The following is a 17,350-nucleotide window of genomic DNA, read 5'->3' on the forward strand; positions in this document are numbered from 1 at the left end:
TTAGGTTTAATCCATTGGAATAGGTTTAATCCATTGGAATAGGTTTAATTTTGGAACAGGTTGAGGAGCAGAGGGGAGTGGCTAGCGGGTTAAGCGGGGGTTGTGGGAGGCCTTTAGACCCAGAGATTGGGGAAAAAGTTAAACCAGGCTGTTTCCATGGCCTCATTAGTTCCAGACAGCGGCGTGTCCCCACATCGGGGGCTCCCCATCTGGAGGTTTCCTGCCTGCCCTGGGCCTAACCTGGGGGCTTCACTGCAGGAAGGGAGGCCTGGTCTGTGGAGGGGGTGAATGTGTAGAGCGGGGAGGCCTCCAGCAGGGCGTGGAGAGACGATCCTCATCCTCCAATTGTCCCAATTGAATGGGAAAGACAAGGTCCCTGACCTCAAACACAACCTACAAAGCAAGAATTAAATTAAACCGCGCAAGTCAGATTATCCTTTTCCATAGATCATTTCCAATACTATGATATTCCCATCTCCCTGCTCCTGGCCGCCACCTGTTACCACCTGTCCACCCTCTTGCTCGGGGAAAGGTAACCGAGTTCAGATCTCCACAGCGTCTTGCAAGAGGACTTCAGCCGCCAACCAGGCCATCTGTCCTCGCCAAGCATTCGGGGGACAGGGTGGGGACTTAGAAGAGAAAATGACAGGACTGCACTCACACAGCAAACTGCCTCCATCGGCACTTCTTGCCCAGGGTCCCCTAAGAGACATGACTGCTCCCCATGGGCAGTGACTGACATTCTCTGGTCCCAAAGCATCCAGAAAGCTCCTTGATCGAAGTGTTTTTTTTCGAGACAGGGTCTCACTCTGTCACCCAGGGTGGGGTGCAGTGGTATGATCTCAGCTCACTGCAACCTCCGCCTCCCGGGTTCAAGTGATTCCCCTGCTTCAGCCACCTGAGTAGCTGGGATTACAGGCATGCACCACCACGCCCGGCTTATGTTTGTATTTTTAGTAGAGACAGTCTTACCATGTTGGCCAGGCTGGTCTCAAACTCCTGACGGCACGTGATCCGCCACCCTGGCCTCCCAGAGTGCTGGGATTACGGGTGTGAGCCACTGCGCTGGCCAAGAAAGCTTCTTGATTAAAGTCTGGAAGTGGTTACTGACCCAGTCTCAGATGGTGACCACTCCCTCCTCCCAAAACCAAATGGAACAGGCCTGAAGCAGAGAAATGCAGCCAAAGGCATGGGCTTTGGTCAGGAACATTCAAATCCTGGTTCCAGCTCCTAGCTATGGAGTTTGGGCAAGTTACTCATCCTGCCCGAGCCATCTGGAAGCAGGAGGAGCTGCACCTACTTGTGGGGTCATTGTGAGGGTCAACTGGCAGACACCCAAATACCCAGAGCGGCACCTGGCACACCGCAGGCCTTCAGTAACATCTGTATTACCTCCCGGTTCACATCTGCAGAATAACAGAACTTTCCAACGGCTAGTCAAACACTGCAGGAAAGGTGCCGGTGATTTCCTCTAAAGCTAAGACAATGCTGAACTGGCTCTTCAGGGTCAGCCCAAGAATGCAAGACCACAGTGCACACATCACTTCTTTCACCTTGGGACCCTCAGGTCCCTGCTCTAAATTCCCCTTTTCAGGTCATCCACTTTGGTGGCCCCGACCCAGAAGAGGTGAAAGGAGAGCCTAGGGCATAGGGGGACATCCACACCCGAATGCATCCCCTCAGGGATCCCCAAAGAGGGGGCTCTCAGACAGGGTTGCCTCAACCCCACCGATCCCAAATGAATTTCAAGTTTGATGGCTGAATCAGAATAAAGTCAAACCACTGTAGGCTAGAAAATACCCTTTCAACCCCACCCTGAACCAGACACAATCAGGCTGTGCTCGGACGGGGTCCCAGGCCAATTTGTGGTGGTTCCCAAACTGTGTTCCTAGAAGCATCACTTGTGCCCCCAGGGCCAAGAGGTCCAGGTTCTACCCCCACCCACATCCCCTGAATCAGAACAGCTGTTTTTTTCATTTTAAAATTTTTGATCTGTTTCGCACATTATATTTGTTTGAAGAACAACTTCCCATTTTTAAAAGTGTTGAAAAAAATCCCTGGAATAGACAATCCCTAGAGCACTGACATGCTGTGGTCCAAGGTTCACCAGGACCAGTGCTTGTACCCTGCCACATGGCGGGGCTCCTTCAAGCCTCTGGTGATGAAGGTGCTCAGGGAAAGGAGGACGGAGGGGTATGGAAGGACCCAGCCGTTGCTGGCCACCCTGGCCTCTGCTCTGTGTCCATGGGGGAGCGGACTCCTCACCACGGCCTGCAGGTCGGGCTGAAGCCTGTGCCCTCAGGGGCCTTGCATCTCCAGCTGGTCCCCCTGGCACAGGATGTGCTGCAGCAGCCCATTGACCACATCCAGAGTCTCGTCCTTCTCCAGCACGATGTCATAGGAGTCCATGTAGCGCTCCCGCCGCTCTTCCACCTGCCCGGAGTGAGAATAAGAAGCCTGAGGGTCCCCAGATGCCCCACCCTCCGTAGCTCACTCTCAAAGCCCCTGGGGCTGGGGAGGAGAGCATTCAAGCAGCAACTCCCAGCTCCCTTTTGAGAGCCAGAGGAGTTCAAGGTTACCGGAACTACCCTTTGGAGACAGATGAGGGATGGGCATGGGCTATCACAATGAACCCTTGGGTCAATACCAAAGGATAGTAACAAGGAATAAAAACAAAAAAACAGATGTTGCCACTTTGGGAGGCTGAGGTAGAAGGATCATCTGAGCCCAAGAGTTTGAGACCGGCCCAGGCGACATGGCAAAACCCCATCTCTACAAAAATTGGCCGGGCATGGGGGTGGGTGCCTGTAGTCCCAGCTACTTGGGAGGCTGAGGCAGGAGTATCACTTGAGCCCAGGAAATTAAGGCTACAGTGAGCCAAGACTGAGCCACGACACTCCAGTCTAGGTGACAGAGTGAGGCCTTGTCTCAAAAAAACAAACAAACAAAAAAAACAGATGTTGCCTCTAATCCATCTGGATTGAATTTCTTTCTTTCTTTCTTTCTTTTTGAGATAGGGTCTGACTCTGCTGCACAGGCTGAAGTGCAGTGGCATAACCTTGGCTCACTGCAGCTTTGACCTCTGGGACTCAAGTGATCTTCCTGCCTCAGCCTCCTGCGCAGCTAGAACTACAGGCATGCTCACCACACCAGCTAATTTGTGTTGTTGTTGAGACAGGGTCTCATTATGTTGCCCAGGCTGGTGTCGAACTCTGGCCTCAAATGATCCCCCTGCCTTGGCCTCCCAAAATTGGGGGGGGGTTTACAGGCATGAGCCACTGTACCCGACCAGGACCCAGTTTTTTTGTTAGTTTTTTTGAGACGGAGTCTCGCTCTGTCACCAAAGCTGGAGTGCAGCGGCGCCATCTCAGCTCACTGCAACCTCCACCTCTGGGTTCCAGCGATTCTCCTGCCTCGGGCTCCTGAGTAGTTGGGATTACAGGCGTGCACCACCACACCCGGTTAATTGTGTACTTTTAGTAGAGACGGGGTTTCTCCATGTTGGTCAGGCTGGTCTCGAACTCCTGACCTCATGATCTGCCTGCCTCGGCCTCCCAAAGTGCTGGGATTACAGGCATGAGCCACCACGCCCAACAGGACCCAGTTTCATCCGGCCTGAGTATTCTGGTGGGCTCCGGCGCCTGCAGGCTGCGGGGAGGCACCCTGGCAGCTGCCTGGCTTTACCCCGTATTTCAGCCCCTTTATGACAATGCTGCTTTTACCCCCGTCAGTCCCCGATCTGTTCTTGTTACTTTTCTTCTCTAAATTATAAAACCATGTCCTCGGCTAGGCGCAGTGGCTCACACCTGTAATCCCAGCACTTTGGGAGGCCGAGGCAGGTGGATCATCTGAGGTCAGGAGTTCAAGACCAGTGTGGCCAACATGCTGAAACCCTGTCTATACTAAAAACACAAAAATTAAGTTGGGCATGGTGGCAGGCACCTGTAATCCCAGCTACTCGGGAGGCTGAGGCAGGAGAATCGCTTGAACGCAGGAGGCGGAGGTTGCAGTGAACCAAGATTTCGTCACTGCACTCCAGCTTGGGTGACAGAGCGAGACTGTCTCAAAAAAAATAAAAAAATAAAAAATAAACCCATGTCCTCAATACCAACATCTCCCATCTCAATCATGCCTTCCAGTAGGATGTAGGAGGACTGGTAATCAGCCCCACTGTTTCCTGAACTCTGTCATCTTAGGCAAGTTACTTAACCCCAGGCTTCAGTTTCCTCATCTGTAAAATGAGGATAACAGTCACTACCTTAAGGGGTTATAAAAATCAAATGAATTAATATCCATGAAATGCTGAGAGGAGTGACAGTGCAGTGCACAATCAGTAAACTGAGGCTAGGATCCCATGCCCGGCCTGATCCTCTCTCTGAACGCCTGTAAGGTCATGTGGTAAGACAAAGCTGTAATCACTGGGTTTCTGTTTCCTACGAGATTATGCGCTGCAAGAGAATACAGCTTCCTTCTGTGACCATAATATTTTACCTAGTGTCTAGCATATAGAAGGTGTTCAAAGGTGGCTGGGCGCAGTGGCTCACGCATGTAATCCCAGCACTTTGGGAGGTGAAGGTGGGCGAATCACTTGAGGTCAGGAGTTCAAGACCAGCCATGGCCAACATGGTGAAATCCCATCTCTAGTAAAAATACAAAAATGAGCCAGGCATGGTGGCGCGCACCTATAGTCTCAGCTACTCAGGAGGCTGAGGCAGAAGAATCACTTGAACCTGGGAGGTGGAAGTTGCAGTAAGCCAAGATTACGCCACTGCACTCTAGCCTGGGTGACAGAGCGAGACTCTGTCTCAAAAATAAAATAAAATAAAATAAAATAAAATAAAATAAAATAATGAATTCAAAGTGTTCAAAGGCATTTGTTAACGGGCATTCAAAGAGAAGAAAGCCATGAAGAGAAGCAGCCCTGGTCCTCTACCCACCTTGTCATTCAGGAAGCCAATCTTGAGAATGTTCTGCACACCAGGAACCCCATCGGCCATGGTGAGGTCCCCGATGGAGTCTCCCAGCAGGATGACATTGGTTTTGCCCTCAAGTTGCTGGAAGTAACCAGAGTTCTCACACACGGAGCTGTTCTTGTTGTATGTGTGTATGAGCTGGCCCTTAAATCCCTGGAGAAAACCCTAAATAACGAAGACAAGAGACAGATGGAAGGGCCGCAGGGACCCATGTGGCATCAGCTCTCCACTGTCTCTGTCACAGAAAAGGGAATCCCAAAAGTGATAGATAATGCCAAAACTTCACTGTAGCCTAAACTAGGGCCCCTGGGCCAGACTTGGCCTGCTTTTGTAAATAAAGCTGTATTGGGATACAGCCAAACTCCTTTGTTTACATGATGCCTGTGGCTGCTTTTTTGTGCTATAAAGGCAAAGTTGGGCAGTTGCAACAGTGATGCCACGGCCCACAAAGCCTAAATATTGACGACAGGGGTAACTCCTAGTTTAAATGAACAGGAGCCACCCAATATCGCAGATCATCTGTTCTGGTGGATGCACGAAGCTGTGATATAAATGCCGCTCAGGTTACACGTGTGCTAATGCTCAGCTGCGGGCCACCTCTTCCCTGCAGGTCAACGTGATGAAAATTCCAACCATCAGTTTTATGGGGAAAAGAGTCAGAACGTGGATGAGCTGGAGCAGCCCACCTCCGGCTTGGGAAAAACAAATCAAAGCCCACGCCCTTCAGGACCCAGGATGGCACATAACACATGACAGTGACATGGGGCAGGGCAGGCCCATAAATTAGGTACCCCAGGGCAGAGAGTTGACTGTCAGGCAAACACCAAAGAGAGAGGATCCTTTGAAAGTTTTTTTGTTTTTGTTTTTTTCTGAACACAGTCTTGCTCTGTTGCCCAGGCTGGAGTGCAGTGGTACGATCTTGGCTCACTGCAACCTCTGCCTCCTGGGTTCAGGCAATTCTCCTGCCTCAGCCTCCCAAGTAGCTGGGATTACAGCTGCACACCTCCATGCCCGGCTTATTTTTGGTTTTTTTTTTTTTTTTTTTTTTTTGAGACGGAGTCTCGCTTTGTGGCCCAGGCTGGAGTGCAGTGGCCGGATCTCAGCTCACTGCAAGCTCCGCCTCCTGGGTTTATGCCATTCTCCTGCCTCAGCCTCCCGAGTAGCTGGGACTACAGGCGCCCGCCACCTCGCCCGGCTAGTTTTTTGTATTTTTTAGTAGAGACGGGGTTTCACCATGTTAGCCAGGATGGTCTCGATCTCCTGACCTCGTGATCCGCCCGTCTCGGCCTCCCAAAGTGCTAGGATTACAGGCTTGAGCCACCGCGCCCGGCCTATTTTTGTATTTTTAGTAGAAACGGAGTTTCACCATGTTGGCCAGGCTGGTCTCGAACTCCTGACCTCAAGTGATCTGCCTGCCTCAGCCTCCCAAAGTGCTGGGAATACAGGTCTGAGCCACAGCGCCTGGCCGAAAAGTAACCCATAAACAACTGCAAGAGGGCGAAGAAGCCAGTGTGGCTTACCTCCCCTTCTTCCCCAGGTTAGGGTTCATGCAGAGTTAACCGCCCTGACTGGTGGTCCCCACCCCTCGTCCTTTCCCAGCCCAAATAAGATTTGGCTCACATCTTCATTAAAATCCATGTAGTTAGACACGATGTGGATGTTGGGGTGGAAAACTTTCATCTGTCGGATGATTTCTTCCAGGATATCACCAATGCCCGCAGAAAAGATGAAAAGAGGAATGTTGTTATGGTAGAGTGTGTTGAAGAAGGTCTTGTATCCCTCCCTGAAAAGAGATGGAGGAATTCTGAAATGGCACTGCCTCTGCTGCTGTTCTTTGTTTCCTACTAGGGTTATTTGTGTTTTGGGTTTTTTGTGAGACAGGGTCTTGCTCTGTTGCCCAGGCCGGAGTGCAGTGGCACAATCACAGTTCACTGTGACCTCAACCTCCTGGGTTCAGGTGATCCACCCGCCTCAACCTCCCAACTAGCTGAGACCACAGGTGTGCGCCACCACACCTGGCTAATTTTTTTATGTTTTGTAAAGATGGGGTTTTCCTACATTGCCCAGGCTGGTCTCGAACTCCTGGGCTCAAGCAACTCATCCACCTTGGCCTCCCAAAGTGCTGGGATTATAGGCGTGAGGCAAGATCACGCCATTGCACTCCAGCCTGGGCAAAAGAATGAGACTCGGCCGGGCGCGGTGGCTCAAGCCTGTAATCCCAGCACTTTGGGAGGCCGAGGCGGGCGGATCACAAGGTCAGGAGATCGAGACCACAGTGAAACCCCGTCTCTACTAAAAATACAAAAAAAATTAGCCGGGCGCGGTGGCGGGCGCCTGTAGTCCCAGCTACTCAGGAGGCTGAGGCAAGAGAATGGCGGGAACCTGGGAGGCGGAGCTTGCAGTGAGCCGAGATCGCGCCACTGCACTCCAGCCTGGGCAACAGCGTGAGACTCTGTCTCAAAAAAAAAAAAAAAAAAGAATGAGACTCCAGCTCAAAAAATAAATAAATAAAATAAAAATAAAATAAAATGGAGCATATGATATATTCAATAAGTGGCTAAAGGGTGCTAATCCTAAGTGTTCAGCTCAGTTAATTTTGCCATACGTATACACCCATGTTACTAACTAGCTTGAGGCTCCCTCGTGATCTCTCCCAGTCAATATCATCCCTCCCATTGATTAGCTTTGCCTGTCCTTGAACTTCATATAAATGGACTCATACACAATGTACTCTTTTGTGCCTGGCTTATTTTGTTCAGTATAATGCTATGTAGTTTATTTGTATTTTGCATGTAATTAGTTTATTCTCTGTCACTGCTATTCAGCATTATTCCACCATATAAATATGCCGCAATTTATCTACCCAGCTTCTTCTTGATAGACAGTTGAGAGATTTCCAGATTTCAGCTGTTATGGATACAGCTGCCACGAATACCCTGTGCACATCTTACAGTGGCTACATGCCCTCATTTCTCTGGGGTACATACCTGGGAGAGATGCTGCTGTGGCAGAAGGTAGGCATATGTTTTCTGTTGCTGTCAATACAACCAGGCAGCTGACCTGGGCACCTTCACTAGAGCACACCCACTCCCACCCCGGCACTTACTGGGTCAGCAGAGGTCTCCACTGTCTTGACTTTTGAGGAGCTAGCCAATCTCCTCAGTTAGGAAGCACAACCCTTGAGGGCAGGCATCCATGTCACTCCTTCCTTTATGAGCCCTGGTCCCTCCTCCAGGAAAGAAATCTCCAGCGGAGACAGCTGTTCAGTGAAGGCTGCCAATGATCAAGCGTCCCAGCCTAGCCAACTCCCAGTTGCCATGAACACCAGTCACCAGAGGGACCCCAAAAGTTTTTCACCATTGTGAAAAATGAGCTAGACTTGGTGGGGTGCGGTGGCTCACGCCTGTAATCCCAGCACTTTGAGAGGCCAAGGTGGGCGGATCACAAGGTCAAGAGATTGAGACCATCTGGCCAACATGGTGAAACCCTGTCTGTACTAAAAATACAAAAATTAGCATGGCGTGGTGGTGGGCACCTGTAATCCCAGCTACTCGGGAGGCTGAGGCAGGAGAATCGCTTGAACCCAGGAGGTGGAGGTTGCAGTGAGCTGAGATCGCGCCACTGCACTCCAGCCTGGCGACAGAGTGAGATTCCGTGAAAGAAAAAAGAAAAGGAGAGGGGAGGGGAGGGGAGGGGTGGGGAGGAGAGGGAAGAGGAGAGGAGAGGGAAAGAAAGGGAAAGAAAGGAAAGCAAGCAAGCAAGCAAGCAAGCAAGCAAGAAAGAAAGATGAGCTAGACTTGGTTTGTTCTCAGAGATGGTGCCCTGCCATTTTTCACTACATCCACTACCTGCTGACTGTTTCCTAGCAAGGGTAAGACATTCTTTAGCTGTATCACATCAGTTGTTCATAGCGCCATGTCCCTTCCGGTCCTTTAAGCAACTAACTCCTCTCTGCTCTTCCCCTGCCTCTTTTTTTTTTGAAGAAAACACTTTTAAATAGTCCGATAGAAATGTTTTCCAGAGCAAGACGCTCACCTGAGCATTGCACTGGACTCTCTAACCACCTGGGCTATCTGAAACTTCTGAATCTTCTGCTGACACAGGAGGTTGTGCGCTTTGGTCCACCTAGAAACAGACACCCCAGAAAACCCCAAATTCAAATCACTCAAGTAAATAATTCCTCCTTTCCCTTTACAGAGCCAAGTGCCCTCTGACAGCATTGCCGACAGAGGCCTCATCCTTACATTAGCTGCCTTTAAAAGGAAGACGGTGGCCAGGCACGGTGGCTCATGCCTGTAATCCCAGCACTTTGGGAGGTCAAGGCGGGTGGATCACCTGAGATCAGGAGATCGAGACCAGCCTGGCCAACATGGCGAAACCCCATCTCTGCTAAAAATACAAAAATTAGCTGGATGTGGTGGCGGGTGCCCGTAGTCCCGGGTACTTGGGAGGCTGAGGCTGGAGAATCACTTGAACCCAGGAGGGGGAAGTTGCAGTGAGCCAAGACTGGGCCACTGCACTCCAGCCTGGGTGACAGAGTGAGACTCCATCTCAAAAAAAAAGAAGGGAAGAGGATGAGAAAGCAACCCAACAGAGACAAGTGCTGGGCAAGCTGGCTGCTGGAGCTGGCGCTCTTCTGAGTCCCTTCCTCCGCGACCACTCTATCTGGAGAACTGGGGCTCTCTCCAGTGATGAGGGTTGCTGTGGTTTGAATGTGTTGGAAACTTGATCCCCAATGTGGAGGTGTTGAGAGATGGGGCCTAATGAGAGGTGTCATGGGGGCACCGTCCTCATGAATGGATTAATGTCATTATCACAGATTCCTTATAAAAAGAACTCCTCTTTTTCTCTTTCTCTCTCCCCCACCCTCTTTGCCCTTCCACAATGAGATAATGCAGCAAGAAGAAGGCCCTCACCAAATGCCAGCCAGTCCTTCGATATTGGACTTCTCTGCTTTCAGAACTGTGTGCCAATAAATTGCTATTCATTATACATTACCCAGTCTAGGCTGGGTGCAGTGGCTCACGCCTGTAACCCCAGGATTTTGGGAAGCCCAAGTGGGAGGATCACTTGAGCTTAGGAGTTGAAAATAGCCTGGGTAACATGGTGAGACCTCATCTCTACTAAAAATAGAAAAAATGAGCCAGGCACGGTGGCACAAGCTGAAGTGGGAGAATCGCTTCAGCCCAGGTGGTCGAAGCTACAGGGAGCCACGATCATGCCACTGGACTCCAGCCTGGGCAACAGAGCAAGACCCTGTCTCAAAAAATAGAAAAAATATATAAATTACCTAGTCTGTTATTCCGTGACAGCAGCACAAAACAGACTAAGAGTCACTTCCACAAAGCACTTATTCCCCGACACCAACGGTCTTTAACTTATTCCAAGGATTTTCTGAGGGTCTCCACTCCAGCAGCAGCCACAAAAAGCCCCGGGTTCATCTGAAAAGTTTGTTCCAATAGTTGGACTAATAACATTAAATTAAGCCCTCAGTAAAGTAAGGGAGTCTGTCATCTCATCAAAGGTCTGGAAAACTACGCCCCTCCAGCCTACTCCATCTCAAGGGCCCAGAAGCTTTTCTCCACCACCATCACTCACCATTCCACCATATGAGGTAGCTTCTCCTTGATGGTCCGGTGTGGGTCGATCTCAATTGGGTAATAGTGGTGAAGGAGCGCTGTGAGCTGGGATATCCAAATGGGGAGAAAGGCCATTAGTCTATATCAAGTTCTTCCCTGCAAAGTCCTACAGCTTAGTATGAGAAAAAAGTCACCTAGAAGAGGCAACTTCATGGCCAGAGGCGGTGGCTCACATCTGCAATCCCAGTGCTTTAGGAGGCCAAGGTAGGTGGATCACTTGAGGTCAGGAGTTTGAGTCCAGCCTGGCCAACATGGTGAAACCCTGTCTCTACTAAAAAAATACAAAAATTAGCGGGTGTAGTGGCACGTGCCTTTAATCCCAGCTACTCAAGAGGCTGAAGAATGAGAATGGTTCGAACCCAAGAGGCGGAGGCTGCAGTGAGCCAAGACGATATCATACCTCTGCACTCCAGCCTGGGCCACAGAGTAAAACCATGTCTCAAAAAAAAAGAAGATGCAACTTCATTTAAGAGAGTGTTACATGAAATTTTCTTCAAGTTTTCCTTTGGGGACGTGTCGTTTATAAGACCTAAGTTTCTCTTCTCTTCTTATCTTCCAACATAATTGCTCAATACACTCACATTTTTATCTATTTGGTGAAGTCCAGCGAGCACCTGGACCCACAGAGCTGGTCATTCCTTTGCACTCACCCTGAGAGTGAGGTCTAAAAGTCAGCACTATGAGATTTTACTTTCAGAGAAGAAGGGTACTAAGATTTTTTTTGCTGGTATTAATTAGCTGAATCGTCAGGGCTTAACCAGTAAGAACTTACTTAATGCTGTGTTTTGCAGAATATGGTCCACTTTCTCAGGTGATAGGTAAGATAACTTGAGGGAATTCATGGAGAAGCGCTTTTCAACTCAGTAGTTTTGGATTCATTTTTATGTAGAATTTTTTTTTTTTTGAGACAAAGTCTCACTCTGTCACCCAGGCTGGAGTGCAGGGGCGAAATCTCGGCTCATGCAACCTCTGCCTCCCGGGTTCAAGCAATTCTTCTGCCTCAGCCTCCCGAGTAGCTGGGACTACAGGCATGTGCCTCCGTGCCCAGCTAATTTTTGTATTTTTAGTAGGGACGAGGTTTCACCAGGTTGGCCAGTCTGGTCTCAAACTCCTGACCCCATGATCCACTTGCCTCAGCCTCCCAGAGTGCTGGGATTACAGAAGTGAGCCACCGCTCCAGGCTCTTTTTTTTTTTTTTGAGACAGAATCTGGTTCTGTCTGTTGCCTAGGCTGGAGCGCGATCTCCCTGCAATTTCTGCCTCGCAGGTTCAAGCTATTCTCCTGCCTCAGCCTTCCAAGTAGCTGGGATTATAGGCATGCACCACTACTCCCAGCTAATTTTTTATATTTTTCATAGAGACAGGGTTTCGCCATGTTGTCCAGGCTAGTCTCGATCTCCTGACCTCAACCAAGCTGCCGTCCTCGGCCTCCCAGAAATGCTGGGATTACAGGCGTGAACCACCACACCCAGCCTGTTTCTTTATAAGTTAATTACAATTTTTAAAAGCAGGCCAGGCCGGGCGCCGTGGCTCACGCCTGTAATCCCAGCACTTTGGGAGGCCGAGGCGGGCGGATCACAAGGTCAGGAGATCGAGACCACGGTGAAACCCCGTCTTTACTAAAAATACAAAAAATTAGCCGGGCGCGGTGGCGGGCGCCTGTAGTCCCAGCTACTCAGGAGGCTGAGGCAGGAGAATGGCGTAAACCCAGGAGGCGGAGCTTGCAGTGAGCCAAGATCGCGCCACTGCACTCCAGCCTGGGCGACAGAGCGAGACTCCGTCTCAAAAAAACAAACAAAAAAAAAAAAAAAAAAAAAAGCAGGCCAATTTAGAGAAAGATCTAGTAAAGGTGATACACAGATATGGCCAAAAAAAAAAAAAAATTAAATTTAACTAGAAGACTGTACTTTGGGACACAGCATGTTGGTGGACAATTCCGTCAAAGTGTCAATATCATGTGAATGCACAGCATCTACATGTGTTTCCTCTGAGGTTTCCTTCTATGTGCCAAGACTTTAACACTCTAAAGGAGCTGTTCCAGGGATCATGTGTCACACAGAGCCAGTCAATAACAGTGCCCAGTAAAAATGAGAATTGACCAAGTAAAGAATTTTAATACATGAGTGATTCTCAGGAACATTACAATATCAAATGGAATCCCTGTCCATCTGTCCAAAAGAAGATTAAATGCAAAGCTGACATAGTAACAAAGGCAGAAAACTCCTGAAATGTATTAAGATTCTCAATGTATGTGTTTTTTTGGAGTGAGAACATTTTTCTAAAAATTAGGCCGGGCAAGATAGCTCACGCCTGTAATCCCAGCACTTTGGGAGGCCAAGGCGGGCGGGCGGATCACCTGAGGTCGGGAGTTCGAGACCCGACTGGCCAACGTGGTGAAACCCCGTCTCTACTAAAACTACAAAAATTAGCTGGGCACGGTGGTGCATGCCAGTAATCCCAGCTACTCGGAAGGCTGAGGCAGGAGAATTGCTTGAACCTGGGAGGAGGAGGTTGCAGTGAGCTGAGACTGTACCATTGCACTCCAGCCTAGGCAATAAGCGCGAAACTCCATCTCAAAAATAAATAAATAAATAAATAAAAATAAAAATAAAAATATACTAGAACTCGGCTGGACGTGATGGCCCAGGCCTGTAATCCTAGCATTTTGGGAGGTCAAGGTGGGCAGACCCCTTGAGGCCAGGAGTTTGAGACCAGTCTGGCCAACATGGCGAAACCCCATCTCTACTAAAAATATAAAAATTAGCCAGGCATGGTGGTGCATGCCCCTAATCCCAGCTACTACTCGAGAGGCTGAAGCATGAGAATTGCTTGAACCCAGGTTGCAGTGAGCTGAGATTATGCCACTCCAGCCTGGGCGATAGAGCAAGACTCTGTCTCAAAAAAAAAAAAAAAAAAAATATATATATATATATATATACACACACACACACACACATACACACACACACACATATACATGTGTACACACACACAGAGACACACACTAGAACCCAACAGAAGAATATAAATTTTCTTTTAAAAAGGCCAGGTGCGGTAGCTCATGCCTATAAGCCCAACACTTTGGGGAGGCCGAGGCAGGAGGATTGCTTGAGTTCAGGAGTTCAAGACCAACCTAGGCAACATAGTGAGACCCCATCTCTACAAAAAATTTTTTAAATTAGCTAGGTGTAACGGCACATGCCTGTAGTTCCAGCTACTCGGTAGGCTAAGGCAGGAGGATCGCTCGAGCCTGAGTAATGATCAAGCCACTGCACTCCAGCCTGGGTGATAGAGTGAGACTCTGTCTCAAAACAAACAAACAAACAAGCTCTGCTATTTGGCTGTATGACCCTGGGTAAGTTGCTGAACCTCCATAATGTTCAAATCTCTTGTAAACTCTATAGCCAACTCTAAGTATAATGTCCAGTTCCAACCATTAATCATCATATGTCCTGGCCAGTAAGGAAAAGCTGTCTTAATGTATTAAAACTAGATCCTCCTTAGCAAAACAACAATTTTTTTTTTTTTTTTTTTTTTTTTTTTTTTTTTTTGAGACGGAGTCTCGCTGTGTCGCCCAGGCTGGAGTGCAGTGGCCGGATCTCAGCTCACTGCAAGCTCCGCCTCCCGGGTTTGCGCCATTCTCCTGCCTCAGCCTCCCGAGTAGCTGGGACTACAGGCGCCCGCCACCTCGCCCGGCTAGTTTTTTTATATTTTTAGTAGAGACGGGGTTTCACCATGTTAGCCAGGATGGTCTCGATCTGCTGACCTTGTGATCCGCCCGTCTCGGCCTCCCAAAGTGCTGGGATTACAGGCTTGAGCCACCGCGCCCGGCCAACAACAATTTTTTAAAAATTAATTTTCTAAGGTCTCTATACAGGAACCTTTGGTTCCAATCAGGAACCATTTGAAGTAGCATATGACAACCATTTCTGAGCAAAGGACGGGAGCAACCCACCTCTTTCCGACACTCCTCACTGATGATCTTGCTATTATCCAGAATATCTGGAAAAAGAGAAAACTCCTTTTACTTGTCCCTTAGAACCCATCATCTTGTCAAGCCCAACAAGGCAAGCTAGAATGTGACTTACTGTAAGAAGAAGGACATCGCTTTCCATTATATGCAAACCTGCTCAAGGTCATGTCAAAATCAGAAATCACCTGTAAGGCAAAAGAGAGATGATGCCTAAATAGGCACCTTCTAATGTGGCCCTGCCTCAGCCAGAGGATGATTATGGAAATCAAAACAGCTCACTGGCGAGGATGGTAGGCAAAGCGGTGGAGGAGTTACTGAGTGACACAGAGGTTTAGAGGGGAAGTGATCTTAATTAGTACCCGTTAACCCTGAGGAAAACGCAGTCTCCTACTGTAGGGGCGAGGGTGAAATACTCAGGACCCCTCTGACTCCTTCAATTTCAGGTCCTTCCTAAGAGATCTCTACCATTACGGCCCATCTGGATATCTTCAACTTACTGGAGAGCCGCTGGCTTGGGGAGGATAAGGCCCCAGGTACTGGTGTGGGGCGCCTTCTGTCCAATTAGAGGAAGCAGCATGACCATATTGAGAAATCTGAAATCTGGGATTCAGGACAGGGGAACCAACCTGCTCTCCTTCAAGTTCCCGGCCATTTCTTAGGGTGGGGAGCTAGCAGGGGTCCGCAGCAGAGCAAAGCGGGAAGACCCAATGGGCTGGAAGCCTCCCCAGCCGCCCCCAGTCCTGACGGCCCCCGCCCGCCTCCGAGGTACCTGTAACCTCTCTCCGCCGCCCTTGCGGAGGACGCCCACGATCTCCTGCACCCGCCCAGGCTGCCGCATCAGGACCGTGGCCTTCATCAGGGTGCTCACCTGTCCCGAGACCCGAGAGAACCACTGACCCCCGCGCCGCGCTGGGTCCGAGGGGAGCCCGGGGCTCGCTCGGGCGCGCGTGTGAAGCTGGGCCGGGGTGCGCAATGGGGCGGCTACTGGCCTGGGTGGATCGGTGGTGCCTCGGTGACCCGCTGGGGGGCTCGGAGCGCCCCGGGGGTCGGAGTCCGGGCCCGCCCCACTCCGGACGCTTCCTCCCTCCTCACCTCCTCCGCCATCCCGTTCGAGGCCCGGTCGGTGGCGCGGGGGACAACGACAGCCCCGCGACCGCACTGCGCAGGCGTCGCCTCCCGCCTGGAGGCCGGCGGGGCCGGGGGCGGGGCCGGGGGCGGGGCCGAGAATCGTGTGGTCCCGGAGATGGCCACGATCCGGGTGGACTTTCCCGGTGCGCTAGGCAAATTGGAGGAGGGTGCTATTTATTGTGAAGAGCAGGGTGAAGGTCCCAGGGTGTTGGGGTTACGTGGGTAGGTAGGGTTCTGCCACTCTTTGTGGAGGAAAAGCCTTGCCAAGCGTGGTCATTTCCAGGCTGAAAGTTTGTGTGACAAAAACATGGCTGGGGCTGGGCGCGGTGGCTCGCGCCTGTAATCCCAGGACTTTGGGAGGCCGAGGCAGGAGGATCGCTTGAGCCGAATAGTTCGAGACCAGCCTGGGCAACATGACGAAACCCCGTCTCTACAAAAAATACAAAAATTAGCCGGGCGTGATGATGCGCACCTGTAGTCCCAGCTACTCGGGAGGCTGAGGCAGGAGGATCACTTGAGCCCGGGAGGTCCAGGCTCCAGTGAGCCGAGATCGCATCACTGCACTCCAGCCTGGGCGGCAGATGACACCCTGTCTCAGAAACAAAAACAGAAAAACCACACGGCTGGATGGGAGGAGAGATGAAGGAGCCATAAACTGAATTCTGTTAATCACCCAGCAGGTGCTCTGTTAACTAGGCCATTCCTCATTCCAGAAGAAACTGAGTGACTAACCCATTCAGGGGACTGGGAGACCCGGGACAGCTTTCTGAAATGTAATCAGCGTTGGCTGGGCACGGTGCTGAGCACCTGTAATCCCAGCTACTCAGGAGGCTGGGCCGGGAGGATCAAGCCTCAAGTGGGAGGATCCTCAAGTGGGAGGATCACTTGAGCCCAGGAGGCGGAGGCTGTAGTGAGCTATGATCACACCACTGCACTCCAGCCTGGGTGAGAGAGCAAGACCTGTCTCTAAAAAAAGAAAGAATTTAATTAATTAATTTTTTTCTTTTTTTTTTTTTTTGAGATGGAGTCTCTGTCACCAGGCTGGAGTGCAGTGGCACAATCTCAGCTCACTGCAACCTCCACCTCCTGGTTTTAAGCGATTCTCCTGCCTCAGCCTCCCGAGTAGCTGGGACCACAGGCATGTGCCGCCAGGCCCAGCTAATTTTTCTATTTTTAGTAGAGACGAGGTTTCACCATGTTGGCCAGGATGGCCTCCATCTCTTGACCTCGTGATCTGCCCACCTCATGCTGGGATTACAGGCATGAGCCACTGCACCTGGCCTAAGAAAGAAATTTAATCAGCTTTACTTCTCCCTTCCGCCTCAACTGACTTGGATTTCCTTGAGTTCGGTGTCTAGGGAGCCAAGTGTTGGGCTGTGGAAGGTAGATGGATGCTCCAGGGATAGAGACCTGTATCAGGTGAGTAACAGGAGCTGGAATCAATAAACAGTCAGTGGTCACGGTTCTGTTCTGAGTTCGAGGACACAGAAAGAGGCATGAGGTGGTTTTCAGCCTAAGTGGGGTGGTAGGGGAGAGGAGAAGGAAGCGGACAAGTCCAGGAGGCAGTTCCAGAACCTGAGAGCACAATCCTGCGTGATCTCACTGCAGGGCCAGGATTCTGGAACTTGAGTTGCCTGA

At 50.3% G+C, this 17,350-nt stretch overlaps 1 protein-coding gene across 5 annotated transcripts; it reads right to left on the minus strand.

The window, feature by feature from the left end:
• On the minus strand, positions 1-15,744 carry NT5C3B (5'-nucleotidase, cytosolic IIIB). 5 transcript variants are annotated; one of them, XM_015119667.3, is made up of 9 exons: positions 15,677-15,744; positions 15,354-15,452; positions 14,700-14,769; positions 14,567-14,613; positions 10,572-10,657; positions 9,009-9,098; positions 6,594-6,756; positions 4,938-5,138; positions 1-2,433 (listed from the first exon to the last, which is right to left on the minus strand). In XM_015119667.3, the coding sequence occupies exons 1-9, from the start codon at positions 15,686-15,688 to the stop codon at positions 2,299-2,301; spliced, it is 903 nt and encodes a 300-aa protein (XP_014975153.1). In that variant the 5' UTR covers positions 15,689-15,744; the 3' UTR covers positions 1-2,298. The 5 variants fall into 5 exon arrangements, with proteins under 5 accessions (XP_014975153.1, XP_028692317.1, XP_014975156.1 ...); XM_028836484.2 differs by having other exon boundaries at positions 15,574-15,744; XM_015119670.3 differs by lacking the exon at positions 15,354-15,452.
• Positions 15,745-17,350: the final 1,606 nt, after the last annotated feature.

The sequence above is a fragment of the Macaca mulatta genome, chromosome 16 (assembly GCF_049350105.2).
Source record: "Macaca mulatta isolate MMU2019108-1 chromosome 16, T2T-MMU8v2.0, whole genome shotgun sequence".
Lineage (NCBI taxonomy): Eukaryota > Metazoa > Chordata > Mammalia > Primates > Cercopithecidae > Macaca > Macaca mulatta.

Excerpts from the sequence above, each read along its gene's own strand:
- NT5C3B (XM_015119667.3), bottom strand. Across the intron at positions 10,658-14,566 it reads GTGAGGAGTGTCGGAAAGAG|CTCACAGCGCTCCTTCACCA; the intron begins GTGGGTTGCTCC and ends TGGATATCCCAG. Across the intron at positions 5,139-6,593 it reads ACATGGATTTTAATGAAGAT|GGTTTTCTCCAGGGATTTAA; the intron begins GTGAGCCAAATC and ends TTCGTTATTTAG.